The sequence below is a fragment of the Lepisosteus oculatus genome, chromosome 16 (assembly GCF_040954835.1).
Source record: "Lepisosteus oculatus isolate fLepOcu1 chromosome 16, fLepOcu1.hap2, whole genome shotgun sequence".
Lineage (NCBI taxonomy): Eukaryota > Metazoa > Chordata > Actinopteri > Semionotiformes > Lepisosteidae > Lepisosteus > Lepisosteus oculatus.
The window spans coordinates 5,926,494-5,952,150 of NC_090711.1; the positions used below are offsets into that span (position 1 = coordinate 5,926,494).

Below are 25,657 nucleotides of genomic sequence, written 5' to 3' on the forward strand. Positions count from 1 at the left end.
GTGCTCCCAGACACACAAAGAGGGAAGTGTGTAGAAGCACTACTAAAAAAAGGAGTGCAGTGTTGAAAAGATTGTCCAGATTACACAAAAAGAACCAGAAACAAGTGTTTTTTTATAAGGAAAATTAATTCAGAGTGACAAGGATACAAAAAGGGTGCAGAAGGAATGGGGGAGGAGTGAGTCACGAATCATAAACAGATTGAGAAACACAAATCAAAGACAAAAGGCAGAATTCAAATGCCACCTAACAGTTGGGCCAGAGGATCCAAAATGACACTTCAGGCCTTTTTTATGATCCTGTTTTTTTTTCCCAAACTGAAGTTGGAAGTATTTTGTGGAAATTCAACTTTAATCTTATGTCTTCTTAGTTCCACATAGTGGTAAGAAAATACGGCTAACATTTACCCATGAACAACAAAAACTGTACAGGAAAAGAATGAGGTGCATTCATGATTCATAATACCCTGCTCAATGTTCACCACCTGTGACGGGTCGTCACATTGCATGAGGTCATGTCAAAGATTCTAAGAAGTTGTAGCTTTTCTTTCAGTCCTTTAAAAAAAAACCTACAAAGGTGCTGTGCAATCTTGTTGCTGACAGACAAGCCTGTATTTTCAGGCTTGTCTGTCAGCAACCTGACACACCTGCCAACACTGTAAGCTTATATTAAGAATTTATATATAAAAAAATGGTACATCTAACCCATTGCTACATTTGAATATAATAATTTATTTCTGAATTATTGTAATTTGAATGTATATTGAATATTAACCTGCATAAATGCTTGCTGTTAAGGTGTGTTAGAAATTAGGACTTATAAGCAACAATAGAAGTAGAAACTTTAAAATTACTTTCAATATATAAAACTTTTAATACTGCATGTAGGTATAATTTTTACTAATATAGATAACTCTTTGTTTTGCTTTGGCTTGGTTGACTTTCACTCATTTCAAGATATATTGCAATATGATGACCCCTACTGTCATGTAAAGGAGTAGCAACAAGCCAAATGGGTTTCTATGATCAGCTAGTTATATCGGTGAATTTTCCACCTGCACCCAAAGAATGACAAGTTTTTAAGGTCTAGCGTGTGCATTGTGAACCTTTGTGAACTAAGAGTAAACCTGTACCAAGTATCCTAAAGCTGATGATCTAGAACTTAAAACTATGTATAAATGTAATATCAAATTCACCGACTAAAAATATTTCATTAAATGACAGTAGTAAATACCTGAATATTTATGCTCGTGTTATTGAGATAGGAGTTAGTATGTGTTTTTGTGCAGTCAAAAAGGGACATTGTTACATTTAACAAAATATATATTTTATTTAGAGTTCAACAAAATTTGCTTACAAATAGAAATGATTTGCAACCAAAAATAATGGTACTTAAACATTTTATAAATGTTTCGAAATACATATTTACAATTTTAAAATAACAGCAACTTTATGTTCTCCTCCCCAAAATCTTTACACCCAAGTTATGCAGAGATTTTACCATGTGACTCATCGTTTTAGAAGACTAAGTAAATGTTAATTCCCCGTTGTCGAGTCCTCTTCAGGTGTCACTTTAGAGCATGGAATTAACCTCAACTTGCTTCCTAACAGCCCAAACACTGATATAGTTCCCTACTCAAAGCATTTTAGAAGACTGCTATGTAACAGGCTAATAGTGAATTAAATAGATTTGCACAGATTTATTTTTAACTAAATTGCATCTCAGATGATACTGGAGATTCCTGCCATCAGACAAAATCTCTTGTTGTTAAGGAAATCAGAATGTCTCTAGGTAAACCAGTGTTGGTATAATAGAATTAGACAATTTATATAGTACAATATAAACTCTGAAGGCGAGCTACAGTTGAAGTCCTGCTTCCAGAAGACAGACATTGTACAAAGCAAGCTTTATCTAGTCATTAAAAAAAGTTCAAATGAAATGTAATGTATTTTATTACTATAATTATTCACTGTAATTTATTCATTTCTTCATTGTAATTAACATGCAATCTACAGTCGGCAAAATTTTTAAGCAGATATTCGGAAACAGTGACAAATTAAATTATAGTCTACATGTAGGTTTTTTTGCCGGTGTTTTTCAGATTCCGCGAAGAATACTGAAACATGTTTTATTATGTATATTGACCCATAAGGCTTTGAAAATAATAGTTTAGCCAGAATAAAAAATTATAAACACATTTCTAAGAGCTATCTGCGCTGTAAAGAGAAAATTACAGAAAGCTATAAAATACAACAGATTATAACCTAAAAACATTTCAAAACAAATTCATCATCACACAGGATTAATTCAGATTTTTCCTCTAAAGTGAGGACTAGGGTCTTACCTCTGTGTTGACAAATGAATAATTTGTCACAGAAACTAACACATAACAATGGCTCAGAAATGAAAACATAAGAAAGACTGCAATAAGAAAAGGCCATTTGACCCATTTGGTTGCTAGTAGGTAGCTGATCTAAGGGTCTCGTCAAGCTCTATCTTGAAATAAGCAATGGAATGGACTTCAACAGTGTGGCTAAATACATCCACCTGTGTATTCTTAGTTTAAATGTCAACATCAATGATTTTCTGCAACTTACTCAGTTTTTTAAATATTTAAATATTTTAGAATAATAAATGGCTTAAAGAAACAATCCTAATAAATATCCATAGCATTCTATGGCTTCCTTGAACTATTGTCATCTTATAACCTAACATTGATTGAACATTATGTTTAGTTTTAAAACAAGGTATGACAACATATATATTCTATTACAGCATTTTACAATTTAATACTGCCATGAAAAAAAATAATTCAATATCAAATAATATAATAGGATAATTATTATTTTAATATAAATATACTTCTACAAAACATAAGTATTTTTCTATACATGGCGTGATTTTAAAAACTACATGCAATTGAGAAAAACAATCCTTTCTAGTGTCTATATATACGAAAAACCTTTTAGATTCTTTTGCATTGCTATGCAGCCATTGTGTACCATTACACAGTCCTTCTAGACAGATATAAACGCTCATTCACTTTTTTTAACCTGATCCAGCGTGCCTGACTCAAATTCTCTACACTATGGATCAGAGCCTGGAGCAGTGTTCTAATTTGTCCTGTCACGGTCCACCTGCTTTTATTTTCCATAAAAGCAACTGAACAAGGATGTCAGACTAACAGTGTAGCTGGAAGAATAAGCATGTTGGAAAATGTGAGACTATGGGTGTGCAGTTCATTGGCTTCTTGATCCTAGACAACGCAAATAGAACTGATGCTAGACTATGACAAATACTTCCTCTAGGCTGCAGTCGATAATGTTGGTGAATTCAAACTTAATGCCCTAGCTACTTCATGTTGTAACATTCCAGTCTTTGGCATGCCTGAAGCATGTTCCCCATTTCTTTCATTGAGCTGTGGCACTGTACTGTATAGTGTGCTTAAAACTGGCAAACCCTTATCCACTCATCGATTTTACACGAGCAAAACGTCCAGGAATATGTTTTTACCCAGTGTGTTTCATCCGTCAGGATGTGACAAGTAGTTCACAAAGGACATGTGCACTTTTTCTCATTGAATATCATCACCTTATAATGTCTTAGACAGTTAGATAAATTGGGTAGTGTTGCACCTTTCATTAGGGGTTACGAGATTTGAACAGGCGTGAATTTACTGTAGTTAGTGTGGATACTTATTTCTGTTTAATCCACTCCCCTTTACTAAGTAGAGTGAAGTTTTTTCTTATAATAAAAACACTGTCTTATGACACCTGAGACAATTTGGAAATTTCTATTCTGTCAACTCTGTCATCATAAGGACGTACAGTAGCAGAACTCAGGCTGAATTATATGTTTTTTTTCTTGTTTCAACTTTTGTGACAGAACAAGGCAATTTAAAGAACAACTTCACTTCCTCATACTCCTATTCCTGGTGCTCTTACTATGCCATCATAAACCTTTTCCCGTTTCCCAATTCCATGTGTGTGAGAGCCATTACAGAGGACAAATACACATAAGCAGGAAAGCACGTACTGTATACCTATCTGTCTAGGATACTAGATGAAAAGCTTTACTGCTTTGCTAACTTTGAAGTCATGCCTTACCCCATCTTCACAGTGATGATAAGGTTGCTCCCTGCATTAATAATCTAATAAATTCTTTATTTAAGATGATGGCCTTACATTTAATGGAATGTTCATCTATTTGGTGCACAATAAATAGGTACATGTTCTCAGATATATCAAGTAATTTCTTTGGTCTTCCTCACTTGGATTCATTGCACATGAGTTCAAAATCCTGATCTAAAAAAAAATACTTTCAGACAACATCCACTTTAGAGCAAAATATTGCTGACAAGGATTGAAGCTTGACAAGGACAGACGCTGACAAAACCTAAAACTGTTCCAGCGCGCATTTCCTCATGAAAGAATGGCCAGTTTTGAACAAGACCTGTATTAGAAACAGCTAAATCCGGTAAACATTTAACTGTGCGTATATATTAAATTGATTGAGATTAATTTTATTTGTGATCCATTTAGACATTTTTACTTATGCTTACAAAGCTAAAGGTATTCATTTACTGGGTAGGTTCCTTCTGCAGGAGGTGTTTTAATAGGAAGATAAAGGGTGTTCTTTATGTTCCCCTTTAGTATTTGACAGTCTTTAGGCCCAAGACTTTGCTAGCTCTGTCCCACACACCATCATTGCATTGATAGTACATCTATAAGCTGTAAACTTTATAAACAGTATTGGCAATCTCTTTCAGGTACAAGGTCCATTCCTGAAACATGTGTATGGTAAAGATTGTTCAGTAACAAAAAAAGAAATTGTTTTCAGCCTTGTGGTGCTTTAAAGACCACTGAAAATGAACAACTAAGGCCCAAAACTCCCAGACGCCTGTTGTATTTGCAATGTCATGGAGAGGTGCACTTGGCTCCAAACTTATTCATACCCCTGATACAACTCTTGCAGTTTTTATGGTTCATTGATTTTTGCACTTGCATTGTTTTTTTACTGAAGCCAGCTTTCAGTTGCAGCATATCAAGCGGAAGACTAAATTTGGAGCCAACTGCTTGTGCTTCCCTCAGATGTGGATACTGTGGTATTTTGACTTGCTGGTCTCTATGTCCACTCGCCTGGCCTCAGCAAACATCAGGAACATTCCCAGCCCCAGCAGATTCACCACTGAGATCAGGGCGAAAACAGAGGCCCAGGAGTTGGTGGTTTCAATGAGGTATCCGGCGAAATACACCATAATCACGCCTACAGGGAAGCAAGACAAAAAACGAACAGCACGGTAACGATTGCTACTCAGTGCAGTGCTTCTCACATCTGGTCCTGGAATACACAGGCCTCCTCTGGTATGTGTTCTAGCTTTTCAAAGGTAAAGTTACTGAACCCTTAATTTAATCAACTGCTTGTCTTTAAAAAGTTCTCTGCATTCAAGTCTTGGTTTGAGAATCAAGTACGTGTGTAGATTCTAGGAAACAGAGCAACCACATACTCAACATTGTTTCCCAAACTGTCTCTCCTGCAGGTTCTGAAACAAGACCTGACAGATTATAAATAAAGTGGCGAATATAAATGTGGGAATGACACAGGTGTACTCCAGAACCAGAACTGTGAAAGGCCTAGCTCGAAACCAGACATGATTGGTTGTATTTGGTTTTGAGCTGTTACCTTTTTTTTTGCACCATCCCCATATCTTTGACATCAAAAAAATAATTTGTTACCCATTTATAACCGTGCAATTTCTTCCACATGCACTTTGTGCATCCTTGGTAAATACAGCAGTTTTTGCTGCTAGCTATCTCTGGGTCCAGGAGTCCAGACCACAAATATCAAATCTGAACTTCACTTCCCAACAAATGCCATATTAAAAACAGGTGTAGCGACACCAGTATAAAGTATCAAATAAAGTATTCTATATTCATTCTTGTAGTGCAACAAAGAAAGAGGTTTTAGTTCTTCTGTATATTTCTATTTATACTGAGATAAACCTTCTTCTGCTATAGTTCTTCACTGTAACTCTTAGGTGCTGCTCTACAATTACCTCGCAGGCTTAATTCACACAGATGGTCAGATTTCTTGGCATGTTCAACTTTTGTTAACTGTTAAGCTAAATGTTCAAGAAGTCTGTTTGGTCATGCTGTAAAACAAGTTGTGTTTTGGATAATCACTGTGATAACAAAATCCACACAAGCCCTAAAATGCAGTAAAAGCTTTGCAATTACATTGTGTAATACACTAAGTTTAAGCAGACAAATTAAAATTCTGACTTGTATGTATTGTCACATTAACGTTAAGGCTAAACATCACTGCATCATGGTGTTCAACAGATGTCAATATACAGATAGGTCTTTCAGTTTTTTCTTACCTGTAAATGCTCCACATGTATTCATTACACCTATAATGAAACAGCAAAATATTAACATCATAATATTAAAATAAACTATTTTTTTCCAGCAGTTACACATTCATGTGCTTCATCCCCAAGTTTATACAAGATATAAATATATAATGATATACTGTAGTTGTGATATAATGACTTTGTATCAATCACACAAAGGTGATCATGGTTGAATGAATTTCTGTGCATTGTTGTGCTTGTTATGCTTGTTAAAGCCTTATGTCCTCAAAGTGTTATGTTTTTTATAGAAACAATCTAAGCGACGCTCTAAATCAGGACCAGCAATTTTGAGCAATGCAGTGAGGTGAAAAAAAGTAAAGTACAGGACTTACCAAACAAGGATCCAGCACAAGAGGGCGCCAAATCCTGCACATTTACAGAGACCCCACTGTGGTAGGACATAACATATTATTTTATTTTATCATGAGTGATTGATGGCAGGTGTGAATTATATTAAAATGTGATTGCTGCAGGCTTGTGCTAAGGAAGAGCTATAACAGAACATATCAGGAGTTTAAACTGGAACTATTACATGTTATTCTTCATGAGACAGTTTACGTTTCCTATAAACATTCTGTAGCTTTAAATAAAGTATTTCCCCAGCTCCTAAATGTTTTTTACTCTGCTAAAAAAAACAGGTGCACATATAAAAAACAAAGCCATTGCATGGCAGAGATAAGGCTACTGTAAATACCTGTGGCTGAATGTGGTGAGTCCCATTGTAGCAGATACAAAGGCAATGGCCATAGGAAAGGTGGTTGTGCCACACAAGAGCAGGGTGAATACACTTGAAACTCCCATTGAAAAGAACTAGGAAGCAGAATAAAAATACAAACTGTGACCATGCTGCAGTATGCTAGTGCACAGGGACTGTTCTATTGTAATGAGTGGAACAATACACTGCATCATATCAGTAAATGTTTTAGAGTCATATTGCTTCCAAAATCATATACCATGTAATGATACGCAATACAAACATGAGCAAATTTGGAAAAAAAAAACATTTTTTCAACTGCTACTTGTGTCTTCAGGTCAAACAACAACAAACAAAACATTGAAACAACTGAGTATCTTTGCAAGTTTGCCGACTAAGTGATTGACTGATAATCAGCAGGAAGAGCTATAACCTTCTCATCTTTCTGACACACATTTTCTTAAAGCTCAGTACTTGATACTTCAAACCCTTGATGGCTATAATGGTAGCTTTTCCCAGATGTTTATGAAGGGAAAAAAAAAAAGAGCGTGGGCAATCAAATTGTGATCTTCGGTATATTAAAACATTGTCTACTAATTTGTTATTTAGCTACAAGGCATGTAAAAACTCCTATATGAATGTTGATTTAGCAGAGAAACAAAGCACACCTACCTGCATTAATTTCCTTACTTGGGCGGTATCAAACCCTACAACAGAAACGCAAGTTAGTACGAAGCGGAAAATGACTTGAAGCATTCAAAGGCCGGGATTTCCTCTACATGAACCTGTAATCTGGGAAGTAAGCACTACTGCATTTTGAAAGTAAGTACTTCAAAACCAAATGAGGGCAGCTGTATTCATCTGAAAAAGACCAGAAAACAGGCTCTCCTAGTGTTGCAATTGCTTGATGTGAGGAAATTCAGGCTGCACTCAGCAGAAGGCATCAACTCAGCAGCGTCCCAGTGGACCGAACGAAAGCTGTAGGGTTTTATGTCACGTGTCAGTGAAACGCACACCTTGGAAGTAAAAAAAGAGACCATTTACCTTGCTTTATGAGGTGATCAGAAAGACAGCCACTGAACAGGGAAGATGGGATGGCAACAAACCAGGGGATAACATTAAAAATCCAGCCCTGTTGACAAGAAAAATCAAATCTGAAGTTTTCCAAAGATTTCAGGGTCAATACTATTTGCATATTAATAGTAAATAATTATGGTTATTTAACATACTAATATTCTCATCAAAATTCACACCCAGGTGCAGGGTATTTATGTACAGTTTTAATTTAATTAAATCCTTTAAATGCTCTACCTTATTCACAAACCAGATTTTATGTAAACTTGTATAATATTCATGTTATGGAATTATTTTAACATTATTTAAATGTTATGTTCCTCAGCACAATTGCAATCAACATCATGAGGGAAATCAAAAGCACAGTTAATTCATTTTTCAAAGCATAACAACATGGCTTGGAGACCTCTAGTGGTCGTCTGGATATTATGGAGCAATGGTTTACATAGGACATTCAGTCACATTCTTAAATTCAGATGTACTTTTATTGTGTGGGGATCCTGGAATCCTTTGCTCTCCTGTAAAACCAGTCAATTTCTGGTCTGCATTCTATATGCCACCACTGTTTCAACTGTCTAGAACTGCAATGTTTCAATAAAACATTTCTTCAGCAGTAGAGAAGCGGGTAAAGTCCAGACCAGGGCCATGGCAACCTCCTGGTTTCTGTGCTGATAAGCGGACTATACAGTGACTGCCCTGACTGGGACATCGGGATTCGCATGGATACACATGGATTTCTTCCCTCCCCCTATTCCCCACTCATACAGCTGGGTGGACCGGAGCAACTGGGGTGAAGTACCCAGCAGTGGGGTCTGCAGTGGGGCTTCGAACCCACGACCTGCCAGTTAAGAATGCAAACATTTACCCAGTACTCTATGCCACCTCCATTTCAACAGTAATAAAGGCAAAACCTAATTTCCTACTCACTGTTCATGTTATTATTAGTTCTAAGGAAACAAAATGTGCCATTAACAACAAAAAAATGTGTTTTATTTACATACTGAGAAGTAATAAAATGAGTATTTGAACCAACTGGGCCAAAACCACCTTGAACAGCTTTACATGAATTTGTCCTGTTCATCTTAACTTCAGCATGGTTCTCTATAAGAGATGACCATCTTTCATCGAGTCAAATTATTCTGAGAGAATTACCTTAGAGTCTGGAAAGGTGTCTTTGAAGAACGTTGGTAGCCATGACAGCAGTGTGAAAAAGGTGCTTGCTGTACAGAGATGAGTAATGATCACTGCCCTGGGAACACAAACAAAGAGGCTTTTATTAGAAGTCAAACAAAGCCTTTCAACCTCATCTCTACCAATAGACCTGGTAGAGGTACTGTATAGGAATAATCTGCACCCGAAACACTCATTGTATGGCTGCAACCTGAACCCACCACACCGTAAATGTAAGTAAAGGACTGCTAAGTAACAGTCATTTTACTTCCTGAGGGAAAAAGTGAGTTTTATCTCTGGGTACAGAGCACAATAATTTCACTGTCAATGACCTCTATGCAAAACTTAGAAGCAACTGTCATGTTGCCTCTGAAATGTTTTAATAGCCCTAATCCTTAGCCTTATTTTAAGGCTTTAGTAACATTTAGAGCTAATAAATGAAGGAATAACAAATACTTAAGACTTATGAAAAAATATTTAAAAGCACATTTCTAAATGATTTACTAAATTATTAATTATTGCACCACATTTTAAATAATTCTAATCTGCCCTAAATTACTAAATTACACATATCTGACTGCAAACAAAGTTAACTTCTTTTTCATCGAGGAGCCGAAAAAGACACAAAGTGGTAAACCATACGTTTTGTGGCCAGAACAAAATTAAATATAACAAAAAAATGTTTTTCAAAGACAACGGCGGTCACGTTTTCCTCCCTCAAATGACATACCACACTGAGGGCTGTCTGAACAGTCGAAGCCAATGCCTCTTTGACATTTTGGACTGTGCGACTCCATTCCCGAAGGACTCTAGTAAGATGACAGGACCTGCAGATATGCAAGGACACAAAAATTATTTTAAGGCTTTGGCGTCATCCATAATTGAAGAAATAGAAAATCAAAGATATACAGTATAGGATCAAGTGTGAATAAGCGGTAGAGCAGAGCTGCTTCTATAGAAAAGTCCCTTTGAGATTTTTAACATGGCGTTACCTTCTCCTTTTAAGAGGTATTTCCACATGCAGTAGGCCCAGAGAACAGCAGACAGACCAGAAACATAAAAAACACTTTCCCAGCCATACAGGTCCAGTATTAGGGATCCTGCACCTCCAATCACTAAGGTCCTGCAAGGAAGAGCATTCATCCTATTAAGGTCTAAAAGAAATTTAGAACAACAATCAAAATATTTGCTACCATCTTCTGCACTTTGGAAAAAGAAGATCTCAGCAGGTTTTAGAATTGCTGCCTTAAGAGTTCTGCCTTGTCTGCACCGCTGAGACTTCATTTGATTAAACACTGGAGAATGTCACAATGCTTAATTCATTGATACGTAAAGTAGGCTCAGATCGCAGACTCACACATACGACCAGCCCACTGCTTTGTTTCTGGGATTCGCCAAACAGTGGCACACCATCTGTTGAACATCGCTGGGATAGACTGGACATTAGTTAACCAGGGTTATTGGGCACACAACGTGTATGACATGTTTGGTGAGCTGGGAGAGTATCAGGAAATCTAGCGCATGAGTTGAGTCCTACACAACCAGCTATTCCCAACTGGTAGGAAAATCAAATAACTGAGTTCAAAGGGTTTGTATAAATAAGGTGAGGTAATAATGGGCTCTTGAGTTGCTCAACCAGCAGAAGAGTTTGATCAAAGACTCAAGTGAGCCATTTAGCCTGGACTAGACTTACAACATTTTATCATTCAAAAATGAGCACACTCCATTGACAGGGGGAGGAGGAGGGGGATGCTGGTGGTATTTGTACCAGTATCTATTAAATCATGTACCTGTTCACAGCAAAGACTGTTGGGAAAAACAGTAAGGGAAAAAAAACACAAAGTATGCTAACCCCAGCCTGGACATCACTTCACAGGAAAGGATGAGCAGTACCGGGTTTGGAAAGCAAAAGCCAAGACAATTAACCATTTCAAACTGAAATTCCATAAATGAAATTCCATAAATAACACAATTAATGATTACAAATATAAAAGATAAAATAAAATGTTTAAAGAATTATGGGAGACCTGCAAAGTGGTATGGGGATATCACAATAGTCAGAGCAGAAAATAAACATATTTCTGACTAATGAGGATGTGCATTCTGAAGTACTTACCCTAAGTAAGAACCACTGCCCACTGTGCTCATTAGGAAGCCTCTCTCACTCTCCGTCACCTTCTGAGAGCAAAGGCTCGCCAGAGATGGGTAATGAACTCCTAGGAACAATGTTACAAAAGAGACAGATCCCACTGAGCATTGCATACAGAGCAAAACAACTTGATGCAAGTCATCTTGATCTTTATCAATATGTGAATATACAGGATGTTGCAAAAGCTTAACATAGCAACTACAAGACATTGGTGAGCCGGAGAAAGATGATTTAACGATAAAGAGAACAGAACTACAATAATGGGCTTGAGATGGCCTGTGTAAAACACAAAGGCTTTTTTAATTGTGAGTAAAACTATACTGTAGCTCTGACTGACATGGAAAAGAAACTAACCATGCATACATCTATCTTCTAACTGCCTCTTCCAATTCAGGGTCTGGGGTAGCTGGGCGCAAGGCAGGGTGCACCCTGGTTGGAATGTCATTGCGGGGCACATGAACATGCACACACTCACAGCACGGCCAGTTTTCCCAGAAGCCAATTCATCTTCCAGTAAGTTTCTGGACAGTGGGAGGTATCCCGAGCACCTGCAGGAAACCTACGCAAACGTGGGGAGAACGTACAAACTCCACGCAGATAGCACGCCAGGTCTGGGATTGAACCCCAGTGCTGTGACGCAGCAGTGCTAACCACTACAACCCTGTGCAGCCCCAGAGACTCATCATACTAAATCGCCCAAAAAATCATCTAGTTGATATTGCACTCTTTCTGTTCCAGCCTCCAAAGTCACCCCCAACTGTCTGCACTGTGCGGCTCCCCACCTTGCAGCAGACCCATGAGAAACCTGGAGAGGGTCATGGACACTATGGGCCGGGAGCAGAGGCGAGCCAGGACAGGAGTGAAGGCCGTCATCGACCCCCAGGCTGCAGCGGACAACAGGACGACCTTCTCCCCTCCGACCCTGCGAGAGATGCGAGGACAGGTAAGTGCCGAGACCTCATCCCAATATTATTTAAAGATCCTGATAGTACAACCCCCCTCGTCTGCATCCTCACATTTGTGAATTATGTGAAATTAAGCTTCAAAAGCAACAAATGTCCAAGGGGTTTGAGGAAGCACATTTTTTAAAATTCTCAAATGATTTAAAGAACAAACTCGGAGTGATACATTACATAACAGTGCAACAGGCACTAAAAGCTGCACCTGCCTCTTTTGCAAACAACAGGGTAATCAGGGAGTAGACTGCTGAGCATATGGAAAATCCTCATGAAGATAAGGGGTGGGTGGTATGCCCAGTTTTAAAGTCTGCTGCATTTTAGCTCCAGTTATATAATTCGGAAAATGTTCATCTTGCTGATATTTAGAAATCTGATAGGTTCAGAATTATTGATCTTTGATGGTTCAGACGTCCGGTTTATGACGCATCTGAGGTCATTGTGGCCAATAAAAAAACGCGGGAGTCCTCTTCCCTTTTCTTCCCCATGAAAACAAATGTCAATGCTGGAATATTTTTTTAACTTATTTTTGTCATTTTATTTTGTTTTAAGAAGTATTACAAATTTACGTTTTTAAGAATTTTATTTGAAGTATCACATATTTACTTATTTAATTCACGTTCATAAGTTTATTGTATTGTTTCAGTTCAGAAAAATAAAAATGTTCTTAAAATGTTCCACCGTCTACTTCAGTTCAATGTGAAATTTCACAAATACCTAATAATTAACCCCAACCAATAAAAACTTACCATCCAAATCTTGTACTCCTTTTAAAGCATGTGCTATTGAAATTCTGAGAAACAATTCTGTACCGTGATGTATATCGTTACCGTCCAAAGTAAAATTATACCTTGGTGTACATTTTAGGCAATATCGCCCAGCCCTAATGGATATGAATAATACATTTTAAAAAGGCAGTCCACTGAAAAACAGGGTATAACAGAGCACGAGAATAGTAAAGCTTTTTGCAGTCCAGCATTGAATGACACCTTACCTATCACTTATGTAGCCGCCAATGACCTGTGTAAAACAGTAACCCCAAAAAAAGCTGCCCAGAACGATGCCAGACTCCTTTTTGCTCCACTTGAATTGCTCTGCCAAGGAGACAGCGCAGATGGGCATTGCCACCCTGGCGCAGTACAGCAGGCATGTTCCCAGCAGAAGTACTACGGTCCACACTCGAGCTAACGGCCTGCAAGATTCGGAAAAGAAAGATCATGAGAGCACAGAGAGGAAAGTTATATTCTCCAGATCTGCTTCAGAAGCCTGAGCACTGTTCTTGGCAGTCCCCTGTTTGCAAACAAATGCACACAATGTCACATCGATGGAATGGTCTGTTTTTTTTTCTGCTTTCCAAACCAAAACTTATATCTCATCATGAAAATGTATCTATTTTATCAGCTTTTTCTTTGCACTGGGAAGTCTGGCCCCCCATCAGTTCAATTATTTTATAGGGGCCAACACGAGAACAAAACAATATTAGTCAGAATACAAGAGATGAGAATCCGAGCACTACTGCATTTTTAAATTTCTACAAAGAGATGAAAATGATGTACAGGCCTAGGTGCAGATAGGTAAACCGACATGCTGTATGCTAAAATATAGACCAAATGCCATAATTAAGAGGAATCAAGAAATTCCTTCATCATCAGTCTTTACTTTTTGCTTGATATCATACATGTAATGTTGAGATAGCACAACAGCTGCAGAGTAGACATTCAATTAAACTCACACAAGTCTAATTTACAAACCTGAAAAAGAACCAAGCTGCTTGTGAATTATGTTAGTACAATGTCAGCTGCCTCAGATAATTCACTGGGCTGTTTGGATTCTAGATTGATGCTCCTTTTGTTTAACAAATTGATTGGCTGCGATCCAAAAGGATGTGTAATTTTTCTGTGTATTTTATAACAGGTGGCATATATGTACCCAGTGAACAGATAGAAACTATTTACATTTATTTGCATCTATGATTCAAGCTCTGAGTAAATTTTACTGCTTTGAAACTGTTAACCTGCTTCTTAATTTCTCTTCAAATAACTTTGGTGTAATAAGTCATATCACATTCACCATAAAATAAGTTGCTTTACATGGAACCCAAGTTTTTAATAATATTTTTATTGTTTCATTTTAGAAAGAAAAAACAGAATCCAAACTTCCTGTCACCTCTACCTTAAACCTACCTTAATAGATTGGGAAGTACTGTTTTTGGCGGGTAGTTTGTTTGTTGCATGCATTCGGTAGATCTTCTTAAAATCAAATGACTGTTTTCCTGTCACACAGCAACATTACCAGCTATATTGAATTTGTCCATATATCAGCAGAAAGCTGTTTATTCCTAGTACATTTTGCAGCAACCTGGAACCTACCTAGGGTGCAAGACAGGCTTATAACCTGGACCTACAGTACCTACAACAGTCGTCCATCACTGAGTACATACACACAAGCACATAGGAACAGTTTCAAGACACCATTTAACCGAGACAGCATGTCTTTGTACATGCAAGGACAAGGAGAAAAAACCCATGTGAGCATAAGCAGAACATGTCCACATCTCCACAAAGAAGGCACTCAAGCCTGGAAGCAAAGGGTTGTGTGGCAACTGGACTAAACCACCACGCCTCCACACCCTTCTTGTTGAAATCATAGCTATGCAATTGTCAAAGTGACCTGGTGACAAGAGGAATTCTAAACTCCTTGGGCATCTTGACCAGCCGGTGCTATTACCTTCATCACTACTGCTACCCGCCCTTTAAATGATATTGTACATGTTCATAATGAGCGCTAGTGATGCTCAAGCACAAATATACAACAGGGACAAATGCCACATATGTTTATTGTTTTAAACTTTAAAAGAATGTACGCATACCAAATAAATCGGCAATCGGTGTTAGTTTTGTGAAATTAAAAAGGTATTTCTAAATATTAATATATGATCAAAATAGCCCTTACTGCACATTCTAAGTAATATGAACAATTTAATCCATGAAATGATGATAACTGACACATAACTAGAACATTAAAAATTGAAGTACTTTTAAATTGTTTGCGCTTTGTGGCAGTACGGCTCACGTTTACGACAGCGATACTGTAACTAATGACGGCCATTCAGGTAAATTACAAATCGCCCCTACAAGTTCCGTTTTCACTGTCAGCTAGTTTCCAACTGAGTATAAACTGTTAGTACATGTAACGTGTCCACTTATAAAAGATACTGTAACTGTTCCAAGTTGGTAAACATAATCACAACAAATATTTAAATCGTACCTTACTTAATACACAGCATACAGAAATCAATGAGGATAAAGTTGTAGAAACTTTGTTGTTACTCACCTGGGCCAATAGATGGGATTACTCTCGGTCCTCTTTTTTTGAATTCCAGTTCCCCCAAAGACAATCTGAGCATTTGCTTTGAGGTTAGACAGGTCCGAAATAGCGTTCTTGCCATGTTTTTGCACAACTGCCATTCAACGAGCGATATATTTTTTTTTCAGCGACTATACCTACAGCCTGAAATCACCAGAAACGAAAAACAGGACCAACTTGATCTGGGCGATGGCTCATGTCTTTTGTGAAATAAACATTCCCAGACAAGCGACGAAACCTGAATTAATGGGCACGCAAAAGAGCGAAGGCGGGCGGTGTGAAATGTGTTAATGTTGTTGCCAGTCTTGGGTTTTCTTTCAGGGAGTGTTAATGATCCACGTGTCAGTTTCTCCAGCCACGCACCTCTTCCTGCCAGCAGATTCAATCAGGAAGTAAAAGCATTGAGGCTCTCTCGAAACGCCGAGGTGTTCTTCCGAAAGCGCCGCACTGTGCTGCTTTCTCGCCCTGTATCACAGGAATCCTGTAGCTCAGGCTGAAACGTCCTTCACCATAATGACTGTGCAATGAGAAAGTGTCGTTCGCAATTCACGGTTTCGGGAGGAAAAAAAAAAGATCTCCGTAAGTGAAATCTTAGTCTTATGTCTAAACTAAAAGAAGCCAAACCGGCCTGCCTATATGTTTTCCCGGATGGATAATAAATTAATTTCTCGAGGTTATAATTTTTTTATAATTACGGATTGTCTGCTGCGAGTATTGCAATATCAGACAAATCAATACATATAGAGGAGATGTCCCCCGTTTTCTTTTAATTCCAAGGAAAAATATTGTGTACAGGTCTAAATGTGGTAACTGCAGACCTGCAAAGTCCGTCTGTCATAACTCGGCTCCTTTTGATATCCAGGTGAAACACGCATCAGGCGTGTAGAACAGATGTTTTCTGTGTTTTGTGCGGATTTATTCGTGTTTGTTCGAACAATTTACAAAATGGGTGAGCACGGTTCATCTACATGTAAATCCGTAAATTACTAATTAGTAAAACGTCACTGGGAATGGTTGGCAGTACTTTTCCCTTCATGCAAAACCCAACAACTCATGTGCAGTGATTTTAAAAACAGGTGTTCGCCTCCATGTCTATGGTGTAAAATAATGGGCGAATGATTTTTGATATCGTATTCTTTTAAGTTAATGTAAGATTAAATCATCATGTACTAATCTCATATAGCAAGCACGTTTTTAAAATTTTATGGTGACGACAGCAGGCTTCCTTCTCTTCCAGAATTCCTCATCCCTGGAGAGCATCCGTCTTGATTGTCTTGGACCTTACCGTTTCTGAATAGTAAGGAACGCAGTAAGCTATTGATGAAATTAACAACTATTCGGTTTAAATAAACGGACACTTAACAACCTGCTTTATTGGTCATATTGTCTAAAAATATGATCACATCTGAAATTTAAAAAAAGTGTTAAAACTACATATGCTAAATGAGTAAACATTTATTAAGCAGGTGGGTGCCACAGTAAACAAAACTGCTCAATTTACTGTGGGAACAGAACTGTTTTCACATTGGGACAGATACTGTAACTGTTTTAATAATTGAATTGAAAGTAGTCCTTTTATTGTTTGGTCTAATTTACTATGTTTGTTTAGTGACTGTTTTAAAAGAGAAATGTTTTAATTTTCTTGAATTTCCAGTTCAAATCAAAAGTATTTGCAAACAACGCATTAGTTTTTCTCTGATTTGGCCTGCTTAGATTTATGCTTACACTGCTGTAGACATACACAGAAACACACTTTCAGACCCAATGCAAACCTTACCACTTTAAGGATGATGTGGCCATGATCTTCCAGTAGAAAACTATGGAGCTTATGTGCATTTTCTGTTTCATATGTTCTGTGTATGAAATGATAAAATGTTTCACAGCATTTGTGATATAAAATGCATCATATTGGTGTGTCTGTGCAAACATTGCATTTGAGTACCTGCAGACCACATGGTTCTGTCAATTTTAATAGCAGTGCATACATGTAAAGATTAGAAATTGTGGCTGCACGTGTTGCTGGCAGCAACATCAAGATATGAAGTCTCTAGCTCATTTAGGGCCTGCCCAGCCTTTGTCACTTCATTCTAGCACAACTGACAAACAGGAAGCATCTATGATTAAGAAGATCAATGATCTATGATCAACACAGACACAGCCAAGAATGTTTCAGCCCAACAACAGGATTTTCAGATTATACCGGGTAGGCACCACGTTTATCATTGTATCCCCACTGTATGGCTGCTAAGAACCGAACATCATGGAAAAGACCTATAAACACGATTTTAGTTATGAGAAAGATCAAATGTTCTCGTTAGAACCTTGTTTATATGAAATATAAGTCAAGAACCTAACTGTACTGTCTTGATTACATTGAATATAGGATTACAGTTCCCAAGCCCAGGTACTTTTATATGGATACACCCCTTGTTCCACAAAGTTTGTAAAGGTTAGGGATTTTTCACCTAAACATACACTTGATCGGGTTTCAGCAATATAATGTAAATGTTTTTAGTTTACTATTAATGAATCAGTTTTGTTTTTTTCTTTTAATACTGTTGAAAAATAGTATAGTCATCTTTTATAGCTAGGTAATAGTGACTACATGTAATAAGTGTGGCATTTTTCTACTATCCAATTACAACTGAACATGAGGTACAGTATCTGAAAACATTAGTAAAATGTTAACGATAGGGTGTCAAAAAGTGAGATTAAATTCACCACTCTTGGTTCACTTGTTTCAAAAGAATCATTTATTTAACATTTTTAAACCCGATTGCAAAAACCTTTGTTACTTAGTGGGATGATTATATTCTCTGTAATCACAATCTGTTTCTATACAATAAAATCTATGATGAAATGAACAGTGATTTCCTGCAATATAGAAAGTATTACAATGCATTGACAACTTATGAACATTTATTGGGCATAAGTTTCCCTAGTACCCTTTTATAACAAATATTACAAAAAGAGACAACCGTGCATGCTTATGTTCAGCAAAAAGCAAACAAGTAATAAAAATTATTTTGAGTTAAATGAATGGCAATATTTGTATGCCTTACCTTTAGTAGTTCACAGCTCATTAAGATTGCTTATTTTAATAAACTATTAACAGTTCTGACTAAAGTCGACAGATTACTGCCATTCATGTATTACATGAGATGTGATCTTACCAGGCAGAGCGTTTCAATTTTAAAAGATTCATCCAATCCCTTATTTAGGGGCCTAATTTAGGCTTAAAATACATGTATACTGTATGTACACACCCTCATCTCCATACTCCATAATTTGATAAAGTATATTGGCTTTTAAACCACGTATTTAAAAAAGCAATGTTCAACAAAACAAAAGAGTGGTTTATAAAGGATAACATCTTTCCTTAACTTTAATGTGCAGTTAAAGTTTCAACTGTTGAATTTCAGTGTCTGAAAATGTAGTTTTTGGCCTAGTATCTGGTATATCACTTTTAAATTCAACAATCTAGTTTGCACAATCAATTTATTAAGTTCGGTCATAAGCAAAAATAATAATATATGGTCCAGTCACAGACTGATTATAAATAAGAGGAAAAGCATAGGTGTCCTTTTAGTCCCTATAGTTCACACACACCAGTCTGCAGTTTACTTGGGATCTTCAATTGTTCCCTTGCTGAGGTCAGTCATTTTCGGGTATTTCACTTTCTTCTGGTCTAGTTCATTTTGAGCCCATAGTAGCAACTTCAGCAGTTTTGCAAGTTTTGGTGTTGACTCCCGGTTTTCATAATCTAACACAGCCTGATTTACTTCGCTCCACACCTCCAAAGAAAAAGACACAAAAACATGTCAAGTTTAAAAATTACAAGAACTCGGTTACTTACCCCACTGAAATCCAGCCGAGAACCTTTATGTGGAGTAAGGGGTACATCCCAATTCCCCCCTCAACATTATAAATTGAAGTACACAGATTACAAACACAGTAACCAACACTCAACTTTATAACAGAGTAGTGGAAGAAGCCCCAATTCAAACTCACACTTCTGCATTTGCTTATGGTTTATCACAATGCAAGCGTGAACTCACAGCTCAGAAGGCAAGGCGGGGTGGGTAGATGTAGACATGTCCTCTTACCTTCTGGCGCTGCATCATGTTCAGCAGGTCCCCGAAAGGCGAGTCCTCTGGGTTGTCAAAGGCGAGCAATGCCAGAGTGCGCTCCATCTCTGTCAGGCACTCCCGGCTCTCCTCGCCCTGCTCCGCCAGCTGCGTCTGCGCAAACTCCAGCGCTGCCTCTGTCTCCCGCTGGCGGATCAGCTCGATCAGGTGCTGTTGCTGGGAATTCGCGGGAGGTCAACGCTAAATGTTACATTCAATTCCAAGTTACCCCCAGTGATTGCTGTACAGCTGGTGAATCCACTTTTGAACGGCCAGAATTTGTGGATTTTCAGAAAACTTTACTCGGCGTGTTATGATCAATCACCAAAATGCCTCGACTACAAAAATGTACAGTAGTGATGTTGTAATCAATTTATATTAAAATTTAACATGAATCCCGTACTCACAAGCATCTTGTTAAAAACTTCCCAAGAAGAATGTAAAATTGCTTTTTCAAATTACACAACATACACAACACGTATGTTTAAGTCTTACATATCCCTTTTTGACTACTTTTAAATTGTTAAAAAGGATCTGAGTATCACACCATACTGCTCCAAAAAGATTGACTTTTTAATGAACAAATGTCAAGCGCTGCAACAAATTATTCTGGTTCGACCCATTTTGAAAACCTTACTCCTAATAGTCAGTGTTGGGCAGTTTTACCTGCAGATGAAAGTAGAGATAGCGATTTGTGTCTAAAAGTTCTGGGTGAAGGCTGTTAATGAGTGCAATAGCTTCTTGAATTTGCCCTTTGAGAATCATCTCCCGAATCTTTATCCGCTCGTCCAAGGAGTCCAAATCTATGCTTGGCTCAATTCCAGATTCCATTCGGAACTTCTCTGCTGCTTCCTTAAACCCTTCTACAAAATGGGAAAAAAACACGATTTAGATTTCCACAGCATAAGGAACCTACCTGAACGTTTCAGCATACTAGGCAAGAAAGGTCAACATGCACAATCTATACAGTACACAAATAACTAACCTGGTAAGGAATTAGACTTCATCTAAATATTTCCATTTGGACATTGCAGTTCTGCTTTTCTTTTACATACAACAATAAAAGTAAAGTGTCTTGTTAAGTTACCTAACATTTACCTTGAATGTCCAAAACAAGGAGAAAATAAGATTGCATAAAGATAAATATGACATTTAGCAAGGCACAGATATGATAACTTCATGGTAGAGTAACATGTATCCAAATGACTTACTGTATACACGTTTATTTTCTAAACATTGGTTAATAATTCTCAACAAACTGAAACATTTACCTGTTACTAAATAATTCATGATTAGTCGATTCATGTCCGCTCTCTGAATGTGTACATTATTGAGTTTGTCCATCCACTCATCTTTAGTTATATCCTCTGGCTTTTCTGCATAACTCATCATGAATACGCTGAAAAACTGAAAAAGTTGTATTATTAAACAAATGAAACACTTTGCGTCTACAACAATATGCAAGGTAATACAATTGTGCACAAAAATCTATATTTCGGATTGAGATCATGCAAAATATGAAGTTTGCAAACATCCCCCCCAACAAACACGATTGGTAATCACAGTAGCGTCAACTGGAAATAAATTGATGCAGGTCCACATTGTTGAACACAAACGTTGATCAAGATTTAAACGCGCTCACACTCAAACTGCTTTAGTTGCGACCCTTTTGATAGTGGTATTCCCGAGTTGAGACAGTAAACGCAAACTTTTCAGGGATTCGGTAAAACTGTACACCACCAGTCAAGGAAGGACAGCCGACGAGTAGGACTGTTAGGGTTGGTAAATCGGAAAGCTGCTATCATGAAACGTACCATCAAAATATCCGAAAACAGCTCGTCTTGGAGAAGGAAAAAACGGCCCAGCTTAGGACCGGGAGCTTACGCGACATAAACATAATGCGACATCTCTCTTGATTGGAAAGCAAATTCTCTCCTTGCAACAACAACGGGACAATCAAAAATGCCAAGCACTCAAAACATTGGGGCCTTAGACAAGAGGAAAAACATTGGAGCCTTCAGCATCACACAAAACAACGCCGCAGAGCGTCTGACTTCAACCGAGCTCGAAACACCCGGGCATGAGCGACAGACAAACGCGGAATGTACGCCTGTTCTCGGTGCACACATCTGTCCCCGGCTCCTTTTTCCCCGAACAGTAAAACAAGTTAATTAAATTGATACCTGTAATATGCTGCTCTTCCTCCGCAGCTGTGAGAGCAGGGCCACAGGGAAAACACGCGAGAACTGGTCTCCTCTCCCTCCCCCTCGAACGAGACTTCACTGACGCCCTCGTGCGATTCGTCAGCTGGAGCAACACATCGTGACGCCATGTTTATTTATTAATCTGTCGGGCCGTTGTACATTTTCAGTTTTTTTTTATAACGTAGTGGTTATAGATTTTGAGAGTTTTCGTCATACCGGTTGAGGTGCATATTCAAAATGTTGAGGGTAAACGTATAAAGAAAAAAAACGTTTTTTAGGCAAAAATTGTTTCCAACTGGGTAGTTTTGAACTAGTTTCTATCCGTATTTATACCCCAGTGATGAAGGTATACTCTCCGGGTTACACCGATTATTGAAGTCCATAGTATTGTCTATCACACAATTTAAAACAATATCAACCATTATTTTTAGTTTCAGTTTTGTATTTCAACATTTCATGATATTTAGCGACCACAAACTTGTTGTTATGATGAATATTAAGTTTAAGGAAGCTGCAGTCTTAAAGATTTTAAATGCGTATTGCATTGCTTTCTGATACATAAAACTCCGCGTTCGTGTGTAATGTGTGCGCGCTTTTGACCGCCTTCAGTCCTTACACCGCCCACTTTTACATCCTCGGCAACGCGCACGCTAATGCGCGAACGGGCACGGAGAGAGCTGCTGCAGCCGCCTGTGTGTGCATTTTGGAGATGCGATCGTAATAAATAGCATTGACTAAGGTAGATACCGAATACACTAATACAGCCCACCGAGACCGAGAAAAAAAAGGTAAGAAAAGGCGCCGGTTGTCTCATGCAATGCCACTGAACCTTATTAATTTATTATATTAGTCTATTCACTGTCCTTGGATTAATGCTGACTGTGGGTTTGCCTAGTAGTATATAGTAACCAATATGGATGCTGCCGCTGTTTTTGATGCAGCACTGAGATTAGCAGTTTTAAATCCGGCCTGTCAACCGATGCAGAAGAATCCGAGTAATCCGTCTGACAGGTTTTCAGTTTTACTCTGTCTTTTCCTTTTTTTCCCACACCACAATAACACACTTTTAGTTGTTCTGTTACTGATCTTAATTATGTTGGGAATCTAGAAACCTCCATTGTGCCGATGTTACAATAAATCAGCGAGTCATTCACTATTCACCATTCACTTTAACGTGAATAATGTTACTGCTTGAATGCTTCAGTGACTGTCAGAATGTGTCAATTTCAACGATCATTAATCTGTGATTCCGGTGTGTTTCTGATTGTATTAAAAGCAGTGTATTTTTTATTGCTGAAATGCCAGACGTGGGCAATGGCAATATTCTACTTAATCCTAGGCTATGTATTCCATTTATCACTGTAAATATATGTATATTGTATATTTAAGTGAGTTTAAAGCTGAAGAATACAGTTCTTATACATTTAATTTCATAAATGTATATTTAAAGTAAACCCAAATGGGTCTCAGTCTATCTAACCAGCTGTCTCAGGGGAGAATCACTGATGCTTGTGGAATTTTAGTTAACAGTGAGTTAGTGGTCAATCCCTGATCTGATGTCCGCTTTTTAAATCCAGCCTTCCAGTAATTCATTTTCCCATCAAGAGAACACAATTTTATTTACCAAAGACTCATTTATCACCCATAGTGAAATGATACGATTTATGAGGCTTTATGCATGTTTTTGGCAACAGTAGGACTCTGCCAGGTTGAACTCGGAGCATTTGAATTAAAATTATAGTTCTGTAGTCACTTCAAATAAAGAATTGTAAAAATTACATTGATTCCATGTGCTGTAATTAAGGACGTTTAGCAGGGAGCCATTTTTTAAGCAAGGCTAACCTCTATCTTGAGTACTCATTGGCTGCTGAATTACGAGATATCCTGCGGGGGGTGGGGTGGGGAATTCAATTCAGACATTCAAATAAAGTTTAAATACTTCTTAAAAATGGTTTAAATGGCTTGTCTATTTATAATGGTAAAACTAAAGTCATCGTTAATTTCATCCATGGATGAAATTAACGAAAAATACTTTTTTTAATAAACATTTGCAGAATGAATAGGTCTTTAAATGAGCTTTATGGAATAGGATAGTCCTTTTTAATGAAGCTTTTTATTAGCACCTTTCCTCCAGTGAGCCAATAATGTTTTGCCACCCTGAAAACAACACCACTATTGCTGGTGTCAGAATGAGTCACTGCAGGTCTCAAGATTTGTATGAGAAGGGCGGGCTGAAGATATGACTTCAGTTACAATCAAAGACTGCTTCAGATATTAATTGTGCTGTTATTGTGTAGGCTCATGCACTGCTGAAAAGCACTTCAGAATCCTTAGTATCTTCATAAATGGAAGATACATGAATGTTAGAGCCATTTATTCAGTGATAAGATGGTATGCCTTTGTTTTTTAATTAAGCACCATTTCAGATGCATTCCACAAAGTCATTTAATTACACCATTTTAATAGCCATTTTATTTTATTTGAAAATCAGCAACTCATGGTACACTAAATGAATCTCTAGGAGAAAAGCGATATCAGAGGACTAAAATGGGTACAGATCTTACGAAGGAGAAATTAAATAAATCTAACTCTAAACTCAGATTACTTAAGCCTTATTCCGTTTCCTAGCCCTTCCATGTTAATGTTTCTAAAATAAACATTTCAGTTTTGAAAGATGATATAGGGCGTAGGTTGTGATCTCCATCTCTTACTTGGTGCTGGAAAAAAAAGTTGTGTATGTGGGATTTCTGATTGGTCATCAGTACATTTTCAGTGGATTTCATTTAACCATTGATGAATAAGTGACAAGTAATAGGTTTATTCCATGCTGAAAAGAGAAGAAAGAAAACACAATGTTTCAGCCGTGGAGCCTTCTTCAGGTGAATTGCTCACACCTGAAGAAGGCTCCATGGCCAAAACGTTGTGTTTTCTTTCTTCTCTTTTCAGCATGGAATAAACCTATTACTTGTTCCTTAGCAGCCTACGCAGCTACCCACCTGAACTACTTAATGAATTAGTAGCAAATATGTAGCTCTGTACCATTGAAATAGATCTCTCAAATTTCCATGCACATTTTCTTATTACCTTCAAACATAATTTAGTGTTTGTTTCCTTGTTCGAAGCCATGATAATTCAATACTACCTTCTGGCACTTTTCCCTGCCCCATGTGGAGTACTGAGAATGAAACCAAGGTGGAAGTTCCCAGTATCATGTGATCGGTGACATGATCACATGATCGATCACATGCTAGAGGTATGAAGTAGTTTCACTTTGTGCTGGGGCTAACTTATATTTACTTTATTTCATAAAGTAGACAAAAATGTTTCATTCATTTTATTTCAATTTCCCTACTCTGCTTGCATTTTCTTGTTTACTTGCTGTCAGTTAATTTTACGCTACAGCCTATTTTCTGTAGTTCTGGAGAAGAATGAGGAATTGAATCATGTCAAACTGCAATTGAAGTTCAAATTATAGAATATAAATAGGTTTTATAATTGAAGTTTTCT

The 25,657-nt window shown here is 37.6% G+C and overlaps 3 protein-coding genes across 5 annotated transcripts in view; 1 reads left to right on the plus strand and 2 right to left on the minus strand.

The window, feature by feature from the left end:
* Nucleotides 1-1,299: 1,299 nt before the first annotated feature.
* Nucleotides 1,300-16,206, minus strand: slc17a9b (solute carrier family 17 member 9b). The gene is made up of 13 exons (XM_006639595.3): nucleotides 15,787-16,206; nucleotides 13,448-13,645; nucleotides 12,280-12,419; nucleotides 11,465-11,564; nucleotides 10,341-10,471; nucleotides 10,079-10,175; nucleotides 9,331-9,427; nucleotides 8,149-8,236; nucleotides 7,777-7,811; nucleotides 7,105-7,220; nucleotides 6,743-6,798; nucleotides 6,378-6,407; nucleotides 1,300-5,263 (listed from the first exon to the last, which is right to left on the minus strand). The coding sequence occupies exons 1-13, from the start codon at nucleotides 15,918-15,920 to the stop codon at nucleotides 5,085-5,087; spliced, it is 1,401 nt and encodes a 466-aa protein (XP_006639658.2). The 5' UTR covers nucleotides 15,921-16,206; the 3' UTR covers nucleotides 1,300-5,084.
* A 21-nt stretch (nucleotides 16,207-16,227) lies between these two features.
* dnajc5aa (DnaJ (Hsp40) homolog, subfamily C, member 5aa) overlaps nucleotides 16,228-25,657 on the plus strand; it is a 30,695-nt gene continuing 21,265 nt past the window's right edge. The window contains exons 1-2 of one of the 2 annotated variants that reach the window (XM_015364988.2): nucleotides 16,228-16,398; nucleotides 17,057-17,116. The gene's annotated coding sequence lies outside the window, so the exon portion shown is untranslated. Of the gene's footprint in view, nucleotides 16,399-17,056; nucleotides 17,117-22,280; nucleotides 22,939-25,657 lie in introns of those variants that run through there. The other variant, XM_069179615.1, reaches the window with a different exon arrangement.
* Nucleotides 18,550-22,231, minus strand: LOC102682336 (glucose-induced degradation protein 8-B homolog). 2 transcript variants are annotated; one of them, XM_015364986.2, is made up of 5 exons: nucleotides 22,130-22,231; nucleotides 21,218-21,353; nucleotides 20,613-20,809; nucleotides 19,926-20,123; nucleotides 18,550-19,613 (listed from the first exon to the last, which is right to left on the minus strand). In XM_015364986.2, the coding sequence occupies exons 2-5, from the start codon at nucleotides 21,336-21,338 to the stop codon at nucleotides 19,440-19,442; spliced, it is 690 nt and encodes a 229-aa protein (XP_015220472.1). In that variant the 5' UTR covers nucleotides 21,339-21,353; nucleotides 22,130-22,231; the 3' UTR covers nucleotides 18,550-19,439. The 2 variants fall into 2 exon arrangements, with proteins under 2 accessions (XP_015220472.1, XP_006639657.2); XM_006639594.3 differs by lacking the exon at nucleotides 22,130-22,231 and adding an exon at nucleotides 21,761-22,081.

Bases quoted from the DNA above. Each gene is read 5' to 3' on its own strand.
- LOC102682336 (XM_006639594.3), bottom strand. The intron at 20,810-21,217 runs GTAAATGTTTCA...CCCATTTTGTAG, and splicing joins CATGAATTATTTAGTAACAG to AAGGGTTTAAGGAAGCAGCA. The intron at 19,614-19,925 runs GTAAGAGGACAT...TTTTCTTTGGAG, and splicing joins ACATGATGCAGCGCCAGAAG to GTGTGGAGCGAAGTAAATCA.
- slc17a9b (XM_006639595.3), bottom strand. From the start codon at position 15,920: ATGGCAGTTGTGCAAAAACATGGCAAGAACGCTATTTCGGACCTGTCT. The intron at 12,420-13,447 runs GTAAGGTGTCAT...CATCTCTCGCAG, and splicing joins GGCGGCTACATAAGTGATAG to GGTCGGAGGGGAGAAGGTCG. The intron at 8,237-9,330 runs GTAATTCTCTCA...TCTTGTCAACAG, and splicing joins ACACCTTTCCAGACTCTAAG to GGCTGGATTTTTAATGTTAT.